This window comes from Frankliniella occidentalis, unplaced genomic scaffold (assembly GCF_000697945.3).
Source record: "Frankliniella occidentalis isolate FOCC.00 unplaced genomic scaffold, Focc_3.1 Scaffold30, whole genome shotgun sequence".
Taxonomy (NCBI): Eukaryota; Metazoa; Arthropoda; class Insecta; order Thysanoptera; family Thripidae; genus Frankliniella; species Frankliniella occidentalis.
This window is the reverse complement of record NW_026267160.1, coordinates 754736-775746: the sequence shown is the minus strand read 5'-3', so window position 1 is coordinate 775746 and position 21011 is coordinate 754736. Positions and strand designations below refer to the sequence as shown.

Sequence of the window (21011 nt, the reverse complement as noted above, 5' to 3'; positions counted from 1 at the left end):
CCCCCCCCCCCTTCCCGGTCGCACACCACACATAATGGCGCTTCTCTGCTTCCACAAGCCAATTCGCCTGGAGGACTTGGGACCCATTCCAAACACGGCGGAGGAATAACAACCAGAATTGCGTTGCGTTCAGCAGCCGCTCTATAATTACCTCCGTTCTCGTTCCCTCCCGCAGAGACCATGCGACTCTACCCGGCGCTGGCCGGCCTGCCACGCGTGGTGACGCGCGACTACCAGCTGCCCGGCGAGAGCCCCAAGGCGGTGCTGCCCGCCGGCACCCGCGTCATCATCCCCACGTACGCCATCCACTGCGACCCCGAGTTCTACCCCGACCCGATGCGCTTCGACCCGGAGCGCTTCACCGAGGAGAACAAGAAGAGCCGGCCGCACTACGCCTACCTGCCGTTCGGCGAAGGGCCGAGGATATGCATCGGTGAGTGTCGACTAGGGATTTTAATTTTCCAGAAATGCACTTTTGGAACATTTTCCAAGAATGTTTCCCCCAAAATGTTTGATTCTTTTAAAATTAAAAGTTTTATTTTTCCAATTTTCCTGGAAATATTTCAAGTTTTTTTTTTGGAAAAGTTTCTTCTAAAACCCTGCTCTTTTCTCCACTTTTTGACAGGCTTGCGCTTCGCCATGATGCAGATGAAGACGTCTCTCGCCATGATCCTCCGTTCGTACCGAGTTACCCCGAGTCAGAAATCGGAGTATCCCCTGCAGTTCGAACCAAAGAGTTTCGTAACTAGACTGAGAGGCGGAAACCGTCTCAGGATTACCAAGCGGTAAACCTTGCAGAACCGGTAGCTAAGAAACTTAATTGGTAGGCAGACGATTACTGCGCTGAAGATGCTCGTCAATTGTATTGTATTTACATTGTTAATAATTTATAAGTTGTTTTTTAAATAAATTTTTGTTAAATAAACTAATGTGGATATAAGGTGCCATCTCGACAAACGTCCCCCGAGGTTGACGCGTCAAACATTCTGTTGCGGCCAGAAGCCCCCGCCCGAGACCCCGTACTTACTTGGGGCGGGCCGCCGTCTTCACACCGCTGCTTGGCGGGTTGGCCTACCCAGCGCGTGGCAGGCGCCAACATTGACTTGACTAACCACGAGGCCACTGTTGGTCCTAGGTTGTTGGTCTAGCGTTGCCTCGAAAAAGAATCGTTGTTGGGAGAGTCACCTCTTTAATGTACATGTAGGGGAGAGCTCCTCGAGATTCGTCCCGGGAATTCCCCCCCCCCTCCCCAAATCACATGGAGCGGCGTAATTGCGTTATTGCCTCATCTCAGTGAGACGTTAACGTGGAGAGAGCATCGAAACGTGACATCGTTTTGACGCCACTTTGATCATTTTCACATTGTTTGTCGATATCGGTCCGTACACTAGGTGTGGCGCCTATGGCGAGCTAGGCAACCCTCAACGCACCCGTACGTGCGGTACTGTAGGCTATAACTTGTCAAGTGGGAGGCCACGCAGATAAACATCTACCCCCCCCCCCCCCCGAAACCAGCCTTTTTCTATTATTTTTTTGTATTTTGGTGGCGAACCGGGTGAACGGAATTTAATCAGTATTACCAACATCACGGGTTTGAGAATCAAGGACTCTTTCAGAAACTTCTTTAATTCGCGTAATCACAAACAAAGATGTAACTTGGCTAGACGCTGAGTTTTCGACTCAAGCAAAATATCGTCTTAGATCCTTAGATCTTAAGATGCCCCAATGCCCCTCTCTCCCCTCTCTTCGAAAAGCCGGCGAATCAGCTGGCTGGAGCCGGGGAGGTCGGTAACCTTACTTACAACTGCTTACAACCTGACAAACTACCGGGACCGGGACAGCTGACAGCTGTGGTTGTGGAGAACTGAGACCAAAATCAAAAGGGAACAACAGTGTCGAAAGGTCACACTCTCTGGCTTGCGGCTTTACCGGATTAGTTAAAGAGTGTGGACAGCCAGGACGCGCATATGTCTTATCTTGGTACCATGAAGGTAAGATAAGAAGGGGGACTCTCGCTCCTGCTTATTCTAGTCTTTGTTCCGTTTTGTTCTGCTTGGTGACGCCGAGGAAGTCGTTCTCTGCTACTGCAACACGAACTCCCACGATGAAATCCCATGTCATTACATTTTGATTGTCTCTAAAAGTTTTCAATTAATAGTTACTAATTTAATTTAAAATTATGGCTCTTTCTGCAGGACCATGTTTGAAAGTGTGTGTTTTTGTTAAATTTCTAGCAATCCGAAACAATTGTGAATCTATTCAAAAAAGCTGCCCTAGTTCCTGGCCTTTCTTCAGCATGGATTCTTCAATCTGGAGCACTTCCAGGCAAGAGCGTGACTGTAATATCAAGATGGGCTCAGAGAAATTTAGAAAGAGGAAAGATGGTAAAATTTCAGCAATATCATCTCTTTGATTCCGCTACTGCCAAAGCAACTGACATGTTACCTGTTGATGTTTCGAATGAGTAAGCCTCTGTTTAAGAAAACAACAACACAAAAACTTTTTATTTTTGTAGCCATACAAAAAAATTGTCGCTTCTTATTTATTTAAACATTTCAGGACTATTTCACGTATTTCCAATTCTGATGAGCTCCGTGCATCTCTTCGAGACTATCCGTCTAACGGCAGTGGAAACAAACAATATTTAGAAATTTGGAAGCATCACCAACTTTATCAGAACTACGATCTAAGTGCACTTGATGTGCATGGTGAAGTTTACACTGATGGTATTATGTTTTTATTTAAGTATATATTTTTTAGTCAGTGATACGTGGAATACAAAATAATAAATTCCATTTGTCTTTAGAGGAATTTTCGTCATTAGAGTGGTCTCCCTGTGAGACAAAAGTAATCTACATAGCAGAACGTAAAGTCCCCAAATCTGAGCCTTTCTATAAACCTAAACCTCAGGACAGCAAAGAAAATGATCCTGAGAAAGCTCCTCAAAAGGTTTTTAGAGATAAACTTGAATTTATATAAGTAAAAAGAATAAGTTGTATATTTAAAAATTATTTTGTTTGATGTTAAATTGGTGACTTGTTTTTTTCAGGGTGAAGAGTACACTTACAGGGATGAGTGGGGAGAAACACTCGTCGGAAAGCATCAGCCTGTAGTTGTTGTCTGTGATTTGAACTCCGAGCTTCTCACCGTTTTAGATGCAATTCCATCAGAATATTCACCTGGTCAAGTAATTTGGACTCCTGATGGGAAAGGCATTGTTGGAGTTGGGTGGAAAAATGAACCGAGACGTCTTGGTTTAGTTTACTGCACCAATAGAGAATCTGTAATTTTCCATTTATCCCTTGAGAATGGCGAATTCAGTAAGCAGCATAGGAATATTTGGTACAGAATTATAATTACAATTGATAGAAGTGGAAGAAATTCATAGAATGTAATTGTTTTAGGTATCCTATCACAATCAAATAGCCAAGCTGTTCGCTCCCCCAGATTTAGCCCTGATGGTCAATACCTGGTGTGGCTTCAAGGAGAGGCTGGTGGCCCACATCATGCAGGCCTGAAACTGATGTGCTGTTTGTGGGAGACCAGAAAGGTATAAAGAAATTGATCATCAACATGCTTTTATTTACTTAAAAAAACTGTGATCTATATTCTTTTTGTTTTTAGGTATCAACTGTAATTGACCTAGTAAAAAGCCAGATCAAAATTGTGAATGGAAAATTATTTAATGGCATTTACTCTCTAAAACTGCCTCATAGGTGTTGGTCAACAGATTCTAAGAGGCTGTTTTTCAGTACTCCTCAACGCTTTAGAGTTATCAGTTATGTTGTGGATATCAGTAAGTAACAATGCAAATTCTTTATGTAATATAACATATTCCAACTTTAAATATCAAAATTTGTCTTTTTTAGGTAATGGGGAAATTACTGAGTTAGAGTGGCCTGTAGACGGTCCTACAAAAGGCTCAGGCACTATACTGGATGTTTCGCAAGATATGATAGTAATGTCACGTAGTTCTCTTCGTGTACCAGCTGGTCTTGTCTTAGGCAATTTGCCACCTGCTGGACAAGAGCACACTATTAAGTGGATGCCAATTACATCATGGGTTGCCCCATCTGATCTTCAGAACTGTGAAGTCCAGTACATTTCCCTACTAGCAGAAAATTCTTCTGATTCAGTTCGTGCGTAATTTACCATCTTATGATAAATTCACTTCAAATTTAATTCTTTTTTCCTATGGTTGGTTAACATTAATTAATTAATTAATTAATTAAATTTTTGTTATATTTACAGGAAATTTTAATGCCTTGTATGTTGGTCCTCATGGTAAGCCTGATGGCTCAGTTCCTCTCATTGTTTATCCTCACGGAGGACCTCACTCAATGTTTACAGATGAGTACAGTTTGAATGTCAGACTCATGGTGACACTTGGTGAGACGCCTGGAACATATAATTTTCCAGATTCTATCAACAATACCTCTTATTTTTCAAAGGATTAAACAATAAAAATATTTCTTTTTTGTTGTAGGCTATGGAGTGCTTTTGGTAAATTTCCGAGGATCAATTGGCCTAGGTGAAGACAGTGTACATTTCTTACCAGGTCGAGTAGGTGATGCAGATGTGAAAGATGTTCATCAAGCAAAGAATTTTGCTTTGAAAGAATTTTCCTGTTTGAACCCTAAGAAATGTGTTCTATTTGGAGGCTCTCATGGAGGATTTCTGGTGACACACCTTAGTGGGCAGTATCCAAATGATTACTGTGCGGTTGTTGCCCGAAACCCTGTTGTGGACATAGCTTCCATGACTAGCATTTCGGACATACCTGACTGGTAATGACATTGCAATTGACTCACCCTTAAACAATAACAAATGAATTCTTTGGCTATAACTGTATCAATTTTTTTCCTGTATAGGTGCTATACCGAGGCAGGTTACTTGTACAATCCTGCCTCCATCGCGAGCATAGAATCCTTGGCAGCAATGCGTCAATGTTCACCCATACAACATATTGCAAATGTGAAAGCCCCAACTTTGTTAATGCTTGGAAAAAAAGACCTTCGTGTGCCATTCAGTCAGGGCATGGCATTTTATCATACATTGCATGCCAATGGAGTGATCACAAAGTAAGTACCTTCCAAATTTTGTCTGTATCAAAAACAACCCAAAGAAACACCCCTTTAAAGAGTGTAATTTACTATGCCTTTTTCTAGGGTACATGTTTATGATGACGTACATGGCCTTGGTACTGTACCCGTAGAGATGGATAATATCATCAACTCAATGCTGTGGTTTGGGGAACATACTGGATGAAGATGACTTGCATGTCAAAATCTACTCTTAACGACAACTTCTAATTATTTGTAAATAAATTTGAAACCCTAGAATGTAATTTATGATTTATGACGCATTTATAAAAACAATTTATAACTACATATTGCTGATCAATTCATTTTGTGAAATAAATCATAAATAAATTTACACACAATATCATGATGCAGAAATTTATTGCCAATGTCTTATGGCCTTGACATACAGGTAAGTATATTTCATAATTAACCAGGTTATTTAACATTCTTAGACCTTGCTCCAAAACTTCATCTGAAAGAACAAATCAGCAAGAGCCATCAAACTTTCTTCACAATTTGAACAACATCTTCGTCAGCTAGAACATGTTCTTTGCCAACTTTTTGAGGCTGATGTTTCACTGAGGAGCCCCAGACCAGGCCACTGAGAAGGAAAAAAAAAAAGGTAAGGCAACCACAATTACTAACCTGATAAAGTTAAAGGGTACACAGTATACATACTATTTGAACTCCTTGGCAATGGATCGATGTAGTTTGTTGCAAAAGTCTTCCACACTCAATCTATCAGAATGAAGGACCACAGGTGATTCATAATCAGGTAGCTGCCCTTTTGGCTTAGTGTAACTGAAGATTAAGAAAAAAGAAAGAAAACCACAATGCCGGTAATTAAGAAAAATGTTCATCATTTTGTCTAGAAGTAGAAATATAGTGAAAATTATATTAAACTCACATTCTGACCAGTTTAAGATACAGCCACATTTTTTCCAAAAGGTCGTCAAAGTTCCATCTATGGTGGGCTGATATAGGTACACAGTGAGGAATCTTGTAGATTATGTCAAGTTCTTCAATGCTGATCTGATCTACAAAATAAAATAAAACATTAATGAAGAATTAAGCAAACAATGTCCGCAAAAATAGACAGCACAAGAGCAAAAAAGTAAAAAATAAAATCAACAGCATCAACAACCAAATTGACTCACCAATTTTATTCAATAAATAAATACAAGGGACATAAATACGATTTCCTTCAACAACATCGATAAGATCGTCACTTGTGGCATCATATCTGAGAGTAATATCTGCATTATGGATTTTGTACTCGGACAAAATTGTTCTAACAGTATCCAAGTCCAGCTCAGATTGAGTAACCTGAAAATTTTGGCACTTGATTTAAATAAGGTCTTGTGCAAGACCAAAGCACCTAATGTGCAAAATTGCTACTCACCATTGTTTGTAAGTTGATTCCTCCCTTGTCCTTCTTACGAAAAACAATATTTGGGGGATCTTTATTCAGTCTAAGACCAAATCCTTCCAACTCATGTTCTATGAGCTTCTTGTGTTTAAGAGGCTTGAGTACATCAAGAACAATGAAAATTAAACTGCATGTTCGAGCAACAGCAATGACTTGTCGACCCCTACCCTTGCCATCTTTAGCACCTTCAATGATACCAGGCAAGTCAAGTAGCTGAAATATGGGCAAAAGAAAAATAAAGCAATCGACTAAAGGAGTGAACTTTTATAAAACAAAATGTAGTGAAAATTACCTGAATCTTAGCACCCTTATATTTTATGCAACCTGGCACAGTAGTCAATGTAGTAAATTCATAAGCAGCAACCTCAGAATACACACCAGCTAATGTGCTCAGAAGCGTTGATTTTCCAACAGAGGGAAATCCTAAAAAATATTAACCATGTCACTCATTCAAAAATAATCTGAATTTGAAATTTAAGATAATTTGAAACTGAAACTCAAATTTGCTGGACCCATACCTACAAAACCTATCCTGGCGTCACCAGTTTTGGCCACATCAAAACCTTCTCCAGGGCCTCCACCACCACCTTTGGGAGTAATGAGTTCACGTCGAAGCTTTGCTAATCTTGCTTTCAGAAGACCAAGATGTCCAGCAGTTGCTTTATTTTTCTGCGTCCTTGCCATCTGCAATTAAAACAGTTTTAAGTAAGTAATGAAAAATAGTGAAATGGACTTAATTTTTAAGAACACAAAAAACTGTTGAATTGAGAGCATTAACCCATTGATGGTTGGTTGGGTTGGTTGATGAATAAAAATAATAAATTTACTAGAAATGAGGGAACATAAGATAGTAGGAGAGCATATCAAGAAAATGTTGGAGCATGAATGAGAATTCGTCCGTTTATGTTACTTATGGAGAAATTTTGTGTTGGAATATATGTGAAGTTAAGCGGAGTGGTTAGGTACCAAGTGCCAAGCGGTGTCTTCAAAATTAAAGTAGCAACAACTCACCTCTGCCTCGATGGCAGCAATTTTATCTAGTATGGTCGACATTTTGAAACCAAATTACAATCTTTTCGTGAATAAAACAAACAATCAGGGTTTCCTGAAACAAAAATATTGAAAGCAACACATTCCACGGCGGCAAGCACACTACTGCCTGCCGCACGCGTTCGCCAGGCTAGCCACTAGGAGAAACATTGGTATTGCGTTTTCCGAGAGTTTGGATCAGCAGAACCACCATCTAGTGAGAGGCTACGTCGGGTTCGTTAAGAGGAATAACGATGTCCCCCAACTAGCTCTAAAGGCCGGTACGTTATGTAAGGTCGATGACTGGACGACACAGTTATTCCTCATAACACATTCGGCGTAGCCTCTCACTAGGTAGTAGTACCCTTAAAGTTATCTGGGTTATCTATCGTACATTACATTGTCCGGCATCCATTTGTAAACAAACCAAAGACTCAAAATTCAAACTGCCAATACAAAGTGTACGTTAATTATTAATCTGCTTCATACCGCTTCGTCAATCAGCCATAATATGGAGGAAGATATATCTACTGCTCGATACTGTTTTAAGGGAGAGTGGAAAGAGGTGGAAAATTGTAAAGTGACTGAGTTTTTAATAACGTATTTCCCTGGTGATAGTAGTATTGAACTGTTTGACCTTAAAAAGCACCGATTGTTTTTGAAGCGGAACAAGTGTCATCAGGTTGCATTGAAAGATCTTTTTGTTGGCAATTCGGTCAACATTTTTAGCCGTCAAATAACTATTACTGATTATGGTGACAGTATGACAAAACAGCGACTTTCTATAAAAATGCAGAAGACCTTTGGCTTATTGCAATCAAATCAAATAAAAAATCTAGGACCTATTCTCGAAGCAATCCAAGAAGGTGGCTTTACTATTGGTCGGATGCGAATGATCAGTCTTACCAGAGAACAAGCACTTGTATTATTCAAGAATGTCAAAGAAGCTGTTCTACAGAATGATCTTGTGACACACACAATATCCGGCCCAGTTGTTGTATTGGAATTGCTTGGAAATAATGCCATTCAAAGTTGGGCTGATTTCATTGGTCCCATGGATCCAGAGGAAGCTAAGTAAGATCATGCAGTCTGTCCAAAAATTGACATAGAAATATCAAATTTTGAGGATTATATCCCAGTTGGGCCCTTGGTATTGGTCTTGCTTCAGTTTCGTTAACACCTTTTTGTGTTCATCTCTTGACTTGCAGGAGGAGTTCACCAACTAGCCTGATTGCAAAATATGGACATGATTGTTCAAGAAATGGCTTTTTTGCTTCCAACATTTCCGAAGAAGTGGAACATCTCCTCTCCCTCTTTTTTCCTGAAAGATGTAACCCACAGCACCAAGTCTCATCATTGGTTGCAAACATAAAAAATTGTACCTGCTGCATAGTGAAACCACATGCATTCCAGATGGGTATGTGTGATAAGTCAATATTACCTGGCAATGTTTCCTTTAAATTAAGGTCTTCATTATTAATTAATCTATATCCTCATTAGGATTATTGGGGCCTATTGTAAGTTCAATTCAAAAGGCTGGTTTTGAAATAACTGGTCTCCGCTTGGTTCTACTTGATCATTCAGCCGCTGAGGAATTTCTGGAAATATATAGCACAGTTCTGCCAGAGTTTCCAGCAATGGTAACCCAGCTCTGCAGTGGATCTTGTGTTGCAATGGAGATATGTGGGAAGGGTGATAACACTCCAACACAATTTAGGTAAGTAATATGGTAAATACATTTGAAATACCTTGGTCTAGCAACATCTAGTAAATTAATTTGAAAATCTATTATAGGGAATTCGTGGGACCATCTGATCCTGAAATTGCCAAGAAGCTACGCCCCAATAGTTTAAGAGCTCGCTTTGGTGTGAATAAGATACAAAATGCCGTCCACTGCACTGATTTGCCAGATGATGCTGAGCTAGAACTCGAATACTTTTTTAGGCTTTTGTAAAATTTCCAATTACTTATGAAAATTAAGAAAAATGGTTTTGTCAATTAACTAAATTTATTGTATGTACATTTTGTAGTAAAATAGGTGACATATCCGAGACAGTGTAAAGCAAGGAATTACTCCCTAAACACTTTCTGAAAGATATGTGCCATGAGTTTTAAATAATCACTGTCGGAGCAAGCATATATAGCATTGTGGGCAGATGAAGCAGTGCGCCTCCTAGATTCATTTGATGATGTAGATGTCTGTTTGGGATCTTCACTTAGCTGGAGACTCCGAACAACAGCAGGACGAGCAGGTTCATCCTTTTCTTCTATAGTGGGTAAATAACGCTCCGGGGGTGTTTCACTTGAATCAAATTTATCTCCATATGTACGTCTCATTAGCTCAACATATTGGCTCTGAAAGGGGAAATAGCAAATATAAAACAGAATATTAAATCAACTTACTTACAGAGGTAATTAAAAATTAGAAGCAGTTAACTCGAATAATTTTTTTTTTCTTCATTTAAAACTTTAAAATAAAACCCACTCCTTACCATTTCAGTAGATAACTCTCGGCGCAATAAAGCTTGATCTCGTGGATCTCTGGCCCGTAGCAATAGGAGGCTTTGAGAGGCCAGCAATGCGAGGGACTTTTGTAGTCCCAACTGAGCTCTGTCAAAATCTAAAGCTTTGGTCCATGCAGTAATACCTGCTACCTCCCTAGCATCTTGATCAGAAGAGGTAGCAGGAGTTGTGCCGCCAAAACGAACTGGAGAGGAAGCTGCTCGTAATGCACGAGTTAGCGGTGACCTACCATGTCGACTTGCAACATTACCAGTTTTCTGCGAGTTGAAGATAATTTAAGAAATGGGCTCATTATGCAGAAGTTAAAAATTACAAAATACTAAACTTACATGTTGTGAAGCTGTGTATGAAAATACATTTACAGCAGCCAGCAAAGTTCCTAAGGTGAGGCAATGTGAATTTTGCCTTTGTCCAGGTTGTGCAGGGGCAGACCAATTCAAATCCACAAGTGGTATCCATGCCTCAATATCTAACTCTCTATCACAAAGCAAAGCGGACACTGGCGGAGAGAGTTCAAGGAGGAAAGAACTACTAAGTATCACCATATTCATCAGTCTAAAAGCAAGAAGACAAACATAATGCAAGATTAATATGAAGAGATCATTTTAAAAGACAATGGTAAGAATAGAATAGTTTTTAATTGCCTCACATAACTGTACTGAGGGATCTTACTTGTTAGAGGCAGATGACACTTTAGGAGTAATTTGGATCGATGAATCACTGTTTTCCCCATGAAGTGCACTGGACAAATGCTTAGTTCCTTCAGCCATTGATGCTATGAGACTTGGTCTAGTCAATAAGCCAACACTAATATCTAAACACATGCTAACACCTCGCTGAAAGATAAAAACACAAATACAGATTAATTTTGTTTTTTTCTTTTTTTGTGAGGGAGGTGGGACTGTTTTAAAATTAGATTAAATAATGATACTCACAACTAAGTTACTGAAAGTCCTAAATGCTTGAAGCCTCCATTGATTTGAGTGTTGTACTAAGAGTAACAACAGATTAAGAGCTGCCTCTGATAGAGATAAGGCACTGGGCTCTAATGTATGCCTTGCCAAAAGAAGGCAGTCCAACAAAGCATTTTCTTGCACTGCACAAAAGTTTACAGCTGTTTCTAGTGCTCTCACTCCATGATGATTTAGAATTGCACAAACAAACTCCACACCTACACAGAAGACAGAGGACCAGGGAGAGTTTACCCAGGATTCTGGTGACTGAAAAACAAAGACAATACAGGTAAAACTTAAGAAAATCAAGATCTGTTTTATGAACAAGATGATACATAACACCACTGAAATTACCTGGAATGGTTGGTTAGATATTAGCAGTTTTTCTTTTGGTGTGAGTTGTAACCAAAGTTGATCTTGGACAAAATTCAAGTTCAATAATGCTGCATTGCGCTCTGATCCAGCTAATGAAAGCAAAAGATACAGAGCACTTTGAGCGAATTGTAAGTTAGTTTGAGAGCAAAGAACTTCACTGAGGCTGACTATCACTCTGCATGCTATTTTGCTTTGACTAAGAAGCTCTGTCCAGGGGCCGGCAGCAGCTTCAGAAATAGCTTCACAAAGCACCTAGAACAAAAATATGATATAGATTTAGTGACATGGCTGGGTCATATTGTCCGGTGTCCCAAGATCATTCTGACAAAAAAATTACCTGGAGTAAAGTTACACTAAGTTTGCTTGGACCCTCATTTTCATTACTTCTGGAAACACTTATGGCCTGGAGCTCCTGAGAAACCATTGTGATTGTGGCTTTTACAAGGATTTCCATAGCCACCTCATTTCTACACAAACTCAACCGCAGCAATTTAACCGACTGAATGGCACTACTCAAGATGGCTGTTCTAGTACGTGGTGGCAAACCATGATAGTCATATGAAAATCTTAACAGCACAGTCTGCAGTTGACATACTGCTGTATCAGAATCAGCAAAACAAGAACTATAGAAATGGAATGAAAAACCATTAGTATTTTTAACAACCGAGACAAATTTGCATGACTCATATACACCAGAGAGTAATTACCTCTCCCATTTAGCTTGTAATATGAGCAAAAGCTCTGCCAGCATAGTAACTGCTGCTGGTCTTAGTGAAAGCTTGTTGGAGGCTGATGCATCGCGTGATGCCTCCTGCTCAAGGGCTGTCAGCACATGACTGGCAAGAGCACTTTGCTGTTTTTCAGAAAGTTTAAGTTCCTGCACATTACTCAACTCCCCTAAGGCTACTAACAGCATATCCTTCCAAGCAGTCATTAAAGCTAGGCGTTCCTTTACTTCATCTTCATAGAGAGGTTTAACTGGGTCTTCAGCAGCAGAAACAGAATCTAATGCCCTCTTTTCATTTGAACTGCTCTCCACACATAAGGAGTGTGTTATAAATTTGGACCAGGTGACCAGATAGTTGTTTTTATCAGAAAACAGCTTTTGCATTTGTTCCATCAATTGTTTGTGAACTCCAGAACCAAACATATACATTTCTGATGATACTATGTTAAGAACTTGAGCATATCCCCTAACCTTGTGACTTGGAGGAAGAAATAATGGTGCACAAAGATCAGCCCAGAAATCTTTCTTCTCTCGCAAGAAACTCAGCAAGATCTTCTGATGGTGCATCCACAGCGCATGCAAAAGTTCCACTACAGCTCCATACAACATGGAACGCACTAACATTGGCTCATCTTTAGCTTTGGCAAGCAGCTTGCATGCATATGTTAGACAGCCACTTGGATCATCATTGGGAGTCTTGTCTTTACTAAACAAACGCTTACTTTCTTCAGGATGATGAATATTGAAAAAGGCTTCGGTTGCTCCAGGCTGAGTATGAATGCATGCCGTAATCAGCTCCAGTATTGCAACTTTAAGCTGCATAGATTGGTGGGGTGAGTCCAGTTTGGCAACAAATGCCTCTCTTATAACATCTCCATCCATTGCCAGGCATGCTCGAAGTGTCATAGGAACTTCTAATGCTATCCGTTTTAAAACTTTAACGGCAAGAATGGGAACATTTGGATTGAAACAGTGGTAGACATAGTATGCTATGTTTGGAACCACTTGAAGAGAGTTTTTAGCATTAGGAGATGCATATATCAGTTGCTCAGTAGGAGACAAGTCCTTTCCAGTTTTAACAGAATCTTTCAGCATAAGGACTCTGATAAGGATAGAGAGAGCAAGTCGTACAAGGTCTACCAGCTCTACTCCTCCTCCTTTAAGCCAACTTGTTTGCTTCAGCATTTGTCCTTTCAATTCAGCTTCACCTAAGGCACAAATTCTAAGCAATGTATGTCCATTGTCAGTATATAATAAAGCATATAGACTTATGTGAGCAAGTAATCTCTCAAATTCCGATGAACTGCCAGCACCTTCACCAGAGAGAGCTGCAGGGCTGATCAGGTGATGAAATAACTCAAGGCAGAGGTGGCTCAGTTGGGTTCTTTCAGCCATTGCAGCATATCCCCATTCATAACAGCGAGGAAAGACTTCTAGAATCACATAAACCAGACCTGACAATGCTACTGATTGCTGTTCTTTTTCTTTGCAGCCAGACATGATAAGTTTTTGGAGAAAAGAAAGGTAAGCTCTGATCAATGGAAATGAGCCAACTGGGCGTTCTTCATTGACAACTATTCGTCCAAAAACTCCAGCGTTAAAAAAATGTCCTTGAGCAAAGCTAATGTATGTCATGACAGTTCCTTCATCTGGCTGTGTTGTTGGCAGAAAGTCTAATGCTCTCAGTTTATTAGTTACATCACTCGGAAATTCAGTGACAAGACTTGCAGCAACCTCAAGGCATGCAGCCATCATAGCTGACTTAGGGTTTGAGACGAGAAGAAACCTGTGAAAGAAGACAGGAAGAGACTTGCATAATTAATTATATAATTTAATACCACAATTTATATTATAATACTGTAATGAGATTGAATCGTCTCCTTACCTTTCCATAATTGAAAAAACGAGTTCAATAGGTAAAACCATGGCAGGTTCTGCAGGTTGAATTTCACAGCCTGATTCTAAGCAAGCTGCAATGCACCGAACAGAAGCAAGAGCACGGACAACAACTGCGGGTTCTACACCACCACCAGAACTTAAACTTATCTAAAGACAAAAGAACAGCAAGAAATACACATAATTTCAATTTGAAAATTTGAAAATATGAAAAAGTAATGGACTGACCTGAGTCAAGAAGGAGGCTTGTGCACTGTGAACAGCCAACCAAAAGCTGTACTTCACCTTCCAGCATACAAAATGAGGATTTTGATCCACAAGGGTTCCAAGAGTACCAGAGTGCAAAACCAAAGCATCAACATGAGGAAGGGGTCTGTGCAAACCAGTTAGGGTCACACTATTGTTGGACCCAGAAGTGTAAGTCAACAGTTGAAGCAAAGCTGGTACAAGAGGTTCCAAAAGAAAATCCAATTCAGATACCATTTTCAAAACCTGTGAAAAAAACAACAAACAAATCTACTGTACAAAGAAGATAAACAATAAGTAGTGGAATAACAAATCACATAATCGATTTAAGTAAAAAAGATCAATCAAATTTAATCAACTTAAATAGTACTGATGCAGTCACCAATATGGACCCGTCTTACCTCTTCACAACTTCTTGGGCTTGCTGAAGCTAATGATGTGACAATATGAACGAGAGATTCAAATTCAAGCGGAAAGCGTCTCATGGCCACATCTACAGTGAGACGAATACCAGAATCACTGTCAGAGTTCCAAAACATATCTGCAGTAGATGGTTGATGAAGCAATGTTGCACACAGAGAGAGTAAATTTTCCCTAGGTTGCAGCTTTTCCGGCTCAAAGTTTGATGTAAGACAGTCAATCAGCTTATAAACTGTCGAATAGGCTATCTCTGATATTCTAGTAGCCTCTGACTGGAAGTTAAAATGAAACAAAATGAAGTAAGTAAAATAAAAATAAATTACACAGCACAAGTCAAGTAATATGAAATCAAATAATATTCACCTTAAACATTGGTTCATTTAAAAGTTTAGATAGATATGAAAACACATTAAGTTTAGTAGCCATAAAACCAAATTTCCTATACTTTGAAAATTCTTCTTCAGGAACCCCATAAAAATTAAAGAGCATCCATACTAACAGCAGCGGTGGATGCTCTTCCTTTTTGTACAATTCTTGCATTTCAGTATCAAAACTGGAATGAAGTTTCAATCCATCTTCAAGCCAGAGAGTCTTGGCAAAGCCTCTGCAAAAGCACAATAAGAAAGTGATTGATATACTTTTTTTTTGCCCGCATCAGTTAAAGAAACTTGATGATTACTTACAAATCAGACACGTCAATCATCCTTAAAAGTAGAACAACTTGACTAAATGTAATACCCTGAAGGAGGGGGAGGTGCTGCCTCTTCAGTTTATGCCTATACAAAAGTGGATGCTGTCAATAGTGAAGAAATTGGTTATGGCATTTCAATATATTGAAAAATTAAGTATCAGATTGGGACTTGTTTTGTGATAACAACCTTGCATAACTTCAATGTCTCCAGAATATTTCGCCACTGACATTGGTATCCATCCACAAAGAGAGTCAAGTTGTGAAGCACAGAAAGTTGTTCTTGCAAGTAAATGGACATCCACTGGTCTGATGTGGTGCTATAAATACTTGTTTTCGTGCTAGAGCTTAAATTGGTAGATGATGTGGGAGCATTCTGCTCAGTGAGCTGTTTTAACTGTTTCAGAAGAGACTCAAAAATAGCATTTGCTGTTAAATCAGAGAGTAGCTCAGAAAACACTTCCTGAAAATTTGAGGACAGTAAATATGAGAGTTTGGCTAACACAAAGGCTAAACTTACAGAAAATGAGCTTGAAAAAAGAATGGTTCTGTACTAACTGAGAAGGGGTGTTCTTTATCCTGCCAATAGGCTAAATATATTCCAATACACTTTAATAAAAAAGCACGCTCACTCCAATAGAACATGCATATGTCTTTCACTAATTGTTCTTTCCGAACATCACTTTCAAGAAATGATTCCAAGTTGTCTTCACTGCCACGAAATTCATGTTCAAGGTAAAACACCATAAGATCCCATGCTTGTAATGCATCTAAATTCTGAAAATTATAGCAGGATTGTATATTAAACATTTCTATAAGTAATCCGAAACTAAATCAACATTTGATATCTTACCATTTGTCGTGCTATGTTAACAACAAAAGAAAGTGTTTTCCCATCAAGACAAGACTTAAGTTTTTTCTCAGAATCTTCATTAAATGGTCGATAGTGACTGATTCCTGCTAGAATTTGTGATCGAGCCTTTTGAAGCTGTTTACGAGCAGCTTCAACACTTGTACCCAGCAATGTGCCGCCAGTAACAGCCCACAACTGCTTGTTGTAACTAAAATAGACAATCGCCAGAACAGGTAGAAAACATGATTAGTGGTTCAAGATCATCCAGAAATTCACAGTAGATGATAAATACATATCAAAAGAGTAGGAATAGACACTTGTAAACATACAACTTAACCTTAAAAATTACTTACATTAATCCTCCTTTTAACTCTGTCATCGTTGAGCTCATATTTAAACGTTAACAAAGGGTAACTTCAATAATAATTAAGGAAAATTTGATTTTTTCAAATATCACAGATAAACAGTATAAAACTTCATAACGCCAGTTTTTCTCGTTTTCTGGTCTGGTTTGGGTTGTCTGCGCCGCTGAGTGCCGACTCTGCAGCATGCAGTTTCTTGTTCCCGCCTCACAAGTGAACTCATTGCCATCTTTCCCTTATTTGAAATCAAACTTGAGAAGCTTGATATAGAGAGAGTGTTTTGTATACGTGAATAAAACAAGTAAATCAAAATCAAAGTATGGTGTTTCAATTTGAAAAATAAATGAATATAATAGTTATTACTAAATAATATTGTATAAATGGGTCTTAAGGTTGGTTCTTCTGAAATGGAAAGTGGGGAGCGTGGGTGGGAGGGAAGTGGGGGAAGCTAGGGCGTTGTTTACGTTTACGATTTATATTCTGTGACGAACAGGTTGCTCAGTCACTTCATTTATTCCTCTATTTTCCTTTTCAAGTATTACAATCCATCACAGAAAATGATTTCCCTTCGAAGAGAAAGTCACATTTTTGTCCTCACGATCGTTTTAGTAGCTTTCTTAAACCCAGGTAAGACATTTGGTTGACAGTTTGTTTAAGATTCAAAAATTGGCTCATCATTATTGATATTTTATTAGTTCTGTTTGAACCTCAATTATATTTCATATAATTTGTTAGTTACGTCTCGAAATCCTTCAGTATCCATTGTCGCGATTCTTACATTTTTGAGGCATTGAGGTTATGGATACCCTGCTGGGGTGTGGTTCCAATGCACCTGTAATGACAGTGATATTAATTAAATAAAAACACATTGTAATTATGAAACAATTTCAGCTAATGCCATACAGTGCTACCAATGTGAGAGCACGGACCACGATAATCCATTCCAGTGCTCTGAGTTCATGCCAGAAGACACAGAATTGCAACCCACTTCATGTGATAATGTGCACAATGCACAGTATTGTGTGAAATTGGTGGGGCGTAACAGAGGTACCCTTCACTGAATGAATTTTGGGGGTGGGCAGGTGCACTGGCTACGTTCGTTCTGCATTGTTTGCTGTGGTGGAGCGGAGCTATTGCAATTTCATGCTTGGTCACTTGTCACTTGCTTGCTTATTGTTATCACTTCACCACATGTTTTAATTTTTTAGGCAGATAAATACTGTCAGGTACCACAGCACACCCCATATTGTAAATTATCACTTCTGTGAAGCAATTGTCAACAAGATTAAATTGAATTTGTAATGAATTATCCTACTTCTATTAATGTGGGTTTACCCTCTCGTGACAATTTAAATTTGTCCGATTTTAAAGCATGCAACTTAAAAATAATCTATCCAAAACCCCTATTTATATTGGTTATGATTGACCCTCTGTCGGTTCTGGTGTGGAGTCTGTTGTGGTTTTTCTGACTAATACCACTTGTGTGTGTATGTGTATATCTCTAAATATTTTTTCCAGCTGAAGGGGTGGCGATATATATGCTTTTTTTTACTAACTAATTTTAATTTGTAAATATGCACTGTTCTACTTATCTTGGTGTATGGCACTCATTGCTAACTCTTTTAATGGCTTCTTTGTTTCTGTGTGGGTAGTGGCAGGCTGGTTTTGGTCCGGTGATGTGATCAAGTGCTATCAGTGCTCCTCTCATGACAACTTGGACTGTGCGGATAATAATATTCAGGATGGATCCATTAAACCCCTTGATTGCAGTCACATTCATGAAGCTAAGTACTGCGTTAAAACGGTTGGACGCAACTCAGGTAAACTTAACTTATTGATATTCGTGTTCCCTAAGAGTCAGTGGGTAATACATAAATGACCCTGGTGTTAAGCTTGCTTTTTTGTTAATTCTGTTCATAGATGATAGTTCTTGGTTGTAATCATGGGGTGTTGTTGAACGTATTCAGTCTGTTTTTCAGAAACATAAATTTTGCATGTCAATTTAGTAACTTTAGGAGGTTTCAGATTTTACAAAACAAGAGCGCCAATGGTCCCTCATTTGCTGTGCGAAGCAAACAGAGCGTAAAAAGCAGGCCTGGCATGAAAGTCATACTTGTGTTTTGTAAACTCTGAATCCATCCTGATTCCAATCTCTTTATAGCTTTTGTCTGGTTGGGCTGTATAAGTTATTTTGTAAATAATAAAGTATAATATTTGAGTGAAGCAGACCTTAAGCTCTTTCTGTTCAACAGCTGTCTCAGAGTGCATGATACATTTCATCTTGGCCAATAATATCACTTGCATTCCACCTCTAATTTTAAAATTCTGATGAAGTTACTGTAGCTTTACAAAATGCTTTCCTACCCTGTTAGCTTACTAAATATGCTTGCTTTTACCTAATATCTAACACTACAGCTTAACACTGAGAAACATTTTACAGCTCTTTATTGTTATCATGTTTTACAAATTAGTTTGTCTCTTTTCAGGGGTGTACACCACATCCAGGCAATGTTCGTCGGTGGATTTAGGAAACTACTGTGATTACATAAAACTCACAGGGGATGTTATGGACTACAGATCCTGTGTTTACACCTGTGAATCAGATGGGTGTAATGCTGCAGATAGCCTAGCAAGGCCAAGTGTTGGTGTTTTGCTTTTATCCGTTGTTGCTCTATGCACTGGAATGTTTTTAATGTAGTTTTCTTTTTAAATGTTGACCTCTTTCTTTTGTAAGATGTTTTGGGGGTCTGTTTTATCTTTAAATTTTGAACAAATGTTGAATGTATATGTTGTTTACTAGTGGTACTGTAAATTTATGGAGTCAAAATGTGGTAGACTGTTTATAATATACACTCTCCAAAACTTATTTTAAGTTTTCAGATTTGTAAAGATAGTTTTACATTGAATCTGTTTTTTATTGCTTGCTGCATTCATTTGTAAGTCATCATAACATTGCAGCTGTCTATTGTTATAGCACATTTATGTACCTGAGTTTCATAAATATTGTCAACTTCATCTTGTACTTCCAGAACACAAGATCTGATATTGTTTTAATTTATTGCCATTTATTCCCATCTTGAATCATAACCTTTGTATCATTTGGTATTTAACATTTTTTTAAAAATGTATTTTCTAAAAATATCAGTTTGCTTAAAAAACTTTTGACTCTTTCCACCCTTTTTTTCATTCCTTAGTGGTGGCTTAAGAGCAAATCTTGTGCTTAAGTTAGAAGGGGTGAATCATATATTTCATGTCAATTTAAGCACCCAAATTGGTGTACTGTACTCCAGAATACCTCGTTTTGCCTTCAAATGATTTTCAACAAAGGCGGTGCAATGATATTTTTCTATTTTTACACTTCTTTTTTCTTTTTTGTGAAAATTCTGTCTTAATAGTTTAAGAGAAAACTTTGTAATTTTTAGGTTTACATGTATCCGTCCAGTAAAAAAACATGTCTAATTAAAAACTACAGTCCAGTAGTGATGCTGTTCAAAAGAAAATAAAACAATATTTCAGAACTTCACATAATCTGCCATTCTTTCAACCAATAGTGAAACCTTCTAATACCCTGCACTCTTTCCAGCTAAATCGAAATTACACCATACTTCAAACGTCCCCACTTCTCGAATCCGTGTGCACGAAAACATGAAAATTAATTCAGAGTGTAACACAGGGTAGTGTTCGAAGCCGTCCTTTTTCGGTAGGCAAAGACGGAAGACGGGAAGCCCCGAGGCTCGCTTAGGAGGTTGAAATCGGCGGTACAAAGTATCCGAAAACCTAGAACCTGCCCTACGGTCGAAAGTACACCTCCACCGAGTTTCAACTTTCAGTCACCATTTAGAGGGTTGGAGATATCAAATTTCCCTCGCCTACACCTCGGAGGAAAAGACGGCTTAGAACACCCACCCTAATGGGTAAATGTGTCAGCTAAAATAAAAGACCGAAAGTTGAAATTTGGTGTAAGTCTACTGCAGACCCTAATACATCTGGATACCGGGCCAAATTTAAACTAGGACATACATTTATGTTTAATTTCATAGTCCGTTCATTGAGGGTTTTTTAAAAACAAAGAAATATCCTTGTCACTACGTTAATTTATCTCATTTTTAAGCGTGCTGTCGGAGTGCATTCCTCTCGGTGATCTTGGGGCGCACACTTGGGGGCGAGGGCGCCCGACAGACTGGGGATAGGCAATGCGCTCCGCAGGCGCGCGACGGGGTTGCCTATCCCACCGTTGGCAGGGGCCCCCCGGGCGCTGTGGAAGGAGTGCGACCGACTGACATACCGAGGTGCTCCGCCCCACCCCGCCCCTCCGCGGGCGCTCCGTGCGGGCAGCAGGGCAGTAACGGCCCGGGGCACTAACCTACCCCAACCCAGACGGGCGTGCGCCCCGCCCCGCCCCGCCGCCCAGTGCGCCGCCCCCGCG

General features: G+C 39.3%; 6 protein-coding genes across 8 annotated transcripts in view; 4 read left to right on the top strand and 2 right to left on the bottom strand.

The window, feature by feature from the left end:
- LOC113208233 (cytochrome P450 6a2) overlaps positions 1 to 925 on the top strand; it is a 3217-nt gene extending 2292 nt beyond the window's left edge. Inside the window, exons 5-6 of the mRNA XM_052265747.1 lie at positions 176 to 433; positions 626 to 925. Coding sequence (XP_052121707.1) covers positions 176 to 433; positions 626 to 789 — 422 coding nt within the window. The 3' untranslated portion in view covers positions 790 to 925. The remainder of the gene's footprint in view (positions 1 to 175; positions 434 to 625) is intronic.
- An 870-nt stretch (positions 926 to 1795) lies between these two features.
- Positions 1796 to 5448, top strand: LOC113208151 (acylamino-acid-releasing enzyme). Of its 3 annotated transcripts, none has more exons than XM_026425028.2 (12): positions 1796 to 1991; positions 2235 to 2464; positions 2560 to 2726; positions 2807 to 2949; positions 3050 to 3320; positions 3405 to 3550; positions 3625 to 3796; positions 3870 to 4139; positions 4252 to 4389; positions 4487 to 4787; positions 4872 to 5081; positions 5169 to 5448. In XM_026425028.2, exons 1-12 carry the CDS (start codon positions 1968 to 1970, stop codon positions 5266 to 5268), a joined length of 2172 nt encoding a protein of 723 aa, XP_026280813.1. In that variant the 5' UTR covers positions 1796 to 1967; the 3' UTR covers positions 5269 to 5448. The 3 variants fall into 3 exon arrangements, with proteins under 3 accessions (XP_026280813.1, XP_026280814.1, XP_026280815.1); XM_026425029.2 differs by lacking the exon at positions 1796 to 1991 and adding an exon at positions 1994 to 2116; XM_026425030.2 differs by lacking the exon at positions 1796 to 1991 and adding an exon at positions 2023 to 2133.
- Positions 5446 to 7702, bottom strand: LOC113208153 (GTP-binding protein 128up). The gene is made up of 8 exons (XM_026425032.2): positions 7525 to 7702; positions 7032 to 7197; positions 6806 to 6936; positions 6487 to 6726; positions 6242 to 6410; positions 5992 to 6121; positions 5763 to 5885; positions 5446 to 5685 (listed from the first exon to the last, which is right to left on the bottom strand). The coding sequence occupies exons 1-8, from the start codon at positions 7564 to 7566 to the stop codon at positions 5583 to 5585; spliced, it is 1104 nt and encodes a 367-aa protein (XP_026280817.1). The 5' UTR covers positions 7567 to 7702; the 3' UTR covers positions 5446 to 5582.
- A 168-nt stretch (positions 7703 to 7870) lies between these two features.
- LOC113208152 (nucleoside diphosphate kinase 7) lies at positions 7871 to 9593 on the top strand. The gene is made up of 4 exons (XM_026425031.2): positions 7871 to 8616; positions 8751 to 8959; positions 9043 to 9259; positions 9337 to 9593. The coding sequence occupies exons 1-4, from the start codon at positions 8054 to 8056 to the stop codon at positions 9494 to 9496; spliced, it is 1149 nt and encodes a 382-aa protein (XP_026280816.1). The 5' UTR covers positions 7871 to 8053; the 3' UTR covers positions 9497 to 9593.
- Positions 9532 to 16784, bottom strand: LOC113208150 (nucleoporin Nup188). Its single transcript, XM_026425027.2, has 17 exons — positions 16577 to 16784; positions 16224 to 16431; positions 15929 to 16147; positions 15561 to 15833; positions 15366 to 15475; positions 15046 to 15286; positions 14664 to 14954; positions 14245 to 14508; positions 14006 to 14166; positions 12101 to 13906; positions 11731 to 12016; positions 11373 to 11645; positions 11001 to 11285; positions 10738 to 10901; positions 10395 to 10620; positions 10035 to 10322; positions 9532 to 9897 (listed from the first exon to the last, which is right to left on the bottom strand). Exons 1-17 carry the CDS (start codon positions 16612 to 16614, stop codon positions 9613 to 9615), a joined length of 5418 nt encoding a protein of 1805 aa, XP_026280812.1. The 5' UTR covers positions 16615 to 16784; the 3' UTR covers positions 9532 to 9612.
- Positions 16785 to 17010: 226 nt separating this feature from the next.
- Positions 17011 to 20113, top strand: LOC113208199 (U-scoloptoxin(05)-Sm1a-like). The gene is made up of 4 exons (XM_052265784.1): positions 17011 to 17212; positions 17477 to 17632; positions 18238 to 18405; positions 19072 to 20113. The coding sequence occupies exons 1-4, from the start codon at positions 17143 to 17145 to the stop codon at positions 19281 to 19283; spliced, it is 606 nt and encodes a 201-aa protein (XP_052121744.1). The 5' UTR covers positions 17011 to 17142; the 3' UTR covers positions 19284 to 20113.
- The last annotated feature ends 898 nt before the right edge of the window (positions 20114 to 21011 follow it).

Bases quoted from the DNA above. Each gene is read 5' to 3' on its own strand.
- LOC113208151 (XM_026425028.2), top strand. From the start codon at position 1,968: ATGTCTTATCTTGGTACCATGAAG. The intron at 1,992-2,234 runs GTAAGATAAGAA...TTAAATTTCTAG, and splicing joins CTTATCTTGGTACCATGAAG to CAATCCGAAACAATTGTGAA. The intron at 4,788-4,871 runs GTAATGACATTG...TTTCCTGTATAG, and splicing joins ATTTCGGACATACCTGACTG to GTGCTATACCGAGGCAGGTT.
- LOC113208153 (XM_026425032.2), bottom strand. From the start codon at position 7,566: ATGTCGACCATACTAGATAAAATTGCTGCCATCGAGGCAGAG. The intron at 7,198-7,524 runs GTGAGTTGTTGC...TTTTAATTGCAG, and splicing joins TTGCTGCCATCGAGGCAGAG to ATGGCAAGGACGCAGAAAAA. The intron at 6,937-7,031 runs GTATGGGTCCAG...AATATTTTTTAG, and splicing joins CGCCAGGATAGGTTTTGTAG to GATTTCCCTCTGTTGGAAAA.
- LOC113208152 (XM_026425031.2), top strand. From the start codon at position 8,054: ATGGAGGAAGATATATCTACTGCTCGATACTGTTTTAAGGGAGAGTGG. The intron at 8,617-8,750 runs GTAAGATCATGC...CTTGACTTGCAG, and splicing joins ATGGATCCAGAGGAAGCTAA to GAGGAGTTCACCAACTAGCC. The intron at 9,260-9,336 runs GTAAGTAATATG...AATCTATTATAG, and splicing joins AACACTCCAACACAATTTAG to GGAATTCGTGGGACCATCTG.
- LOC113208150 (XM_026425027.2), bottom strand. From the start codon at position 16,614: ATGAGCTCAACGATGACAGAGTTAAAAGGAGGATTAAT. The intron at 16,148-16,223 runs GTAAGATATCAA...TATAATTTTCAG, and splicing joins TTAACATAGCACGACAAATG to AATTTAGATGCATTACAAGC. The intron at 10,621-10,737 runs GTAAGATCCCTC...TCTTGCTTTTAG, and splicing joins GTGTCATCTGCCTCTAACAA to ACTGATGAATATGGTGATAC.
- LOC113208199 (XM_052265784.1), top strand. From the start codon at position 17,143: ATGATTTCCCTTCGAAGAGAAAGTCACATTTTTGTCCTCACGATCGTT. The intron at 17,213-17,476 runs GTAAGACATTTG...AAACAATTTCAG, and splicing joins AGTAGCTTTCTTAAACCCAG to CTAATGCCATACAGTGCTAC. The intron at 18,406-19,071 runs GTAAACTTAACT...GTCTCTTTTCAG, and splicing joins AACGGTTGGACGCAACTCAG to GGGTGTACACCACATCCAGG.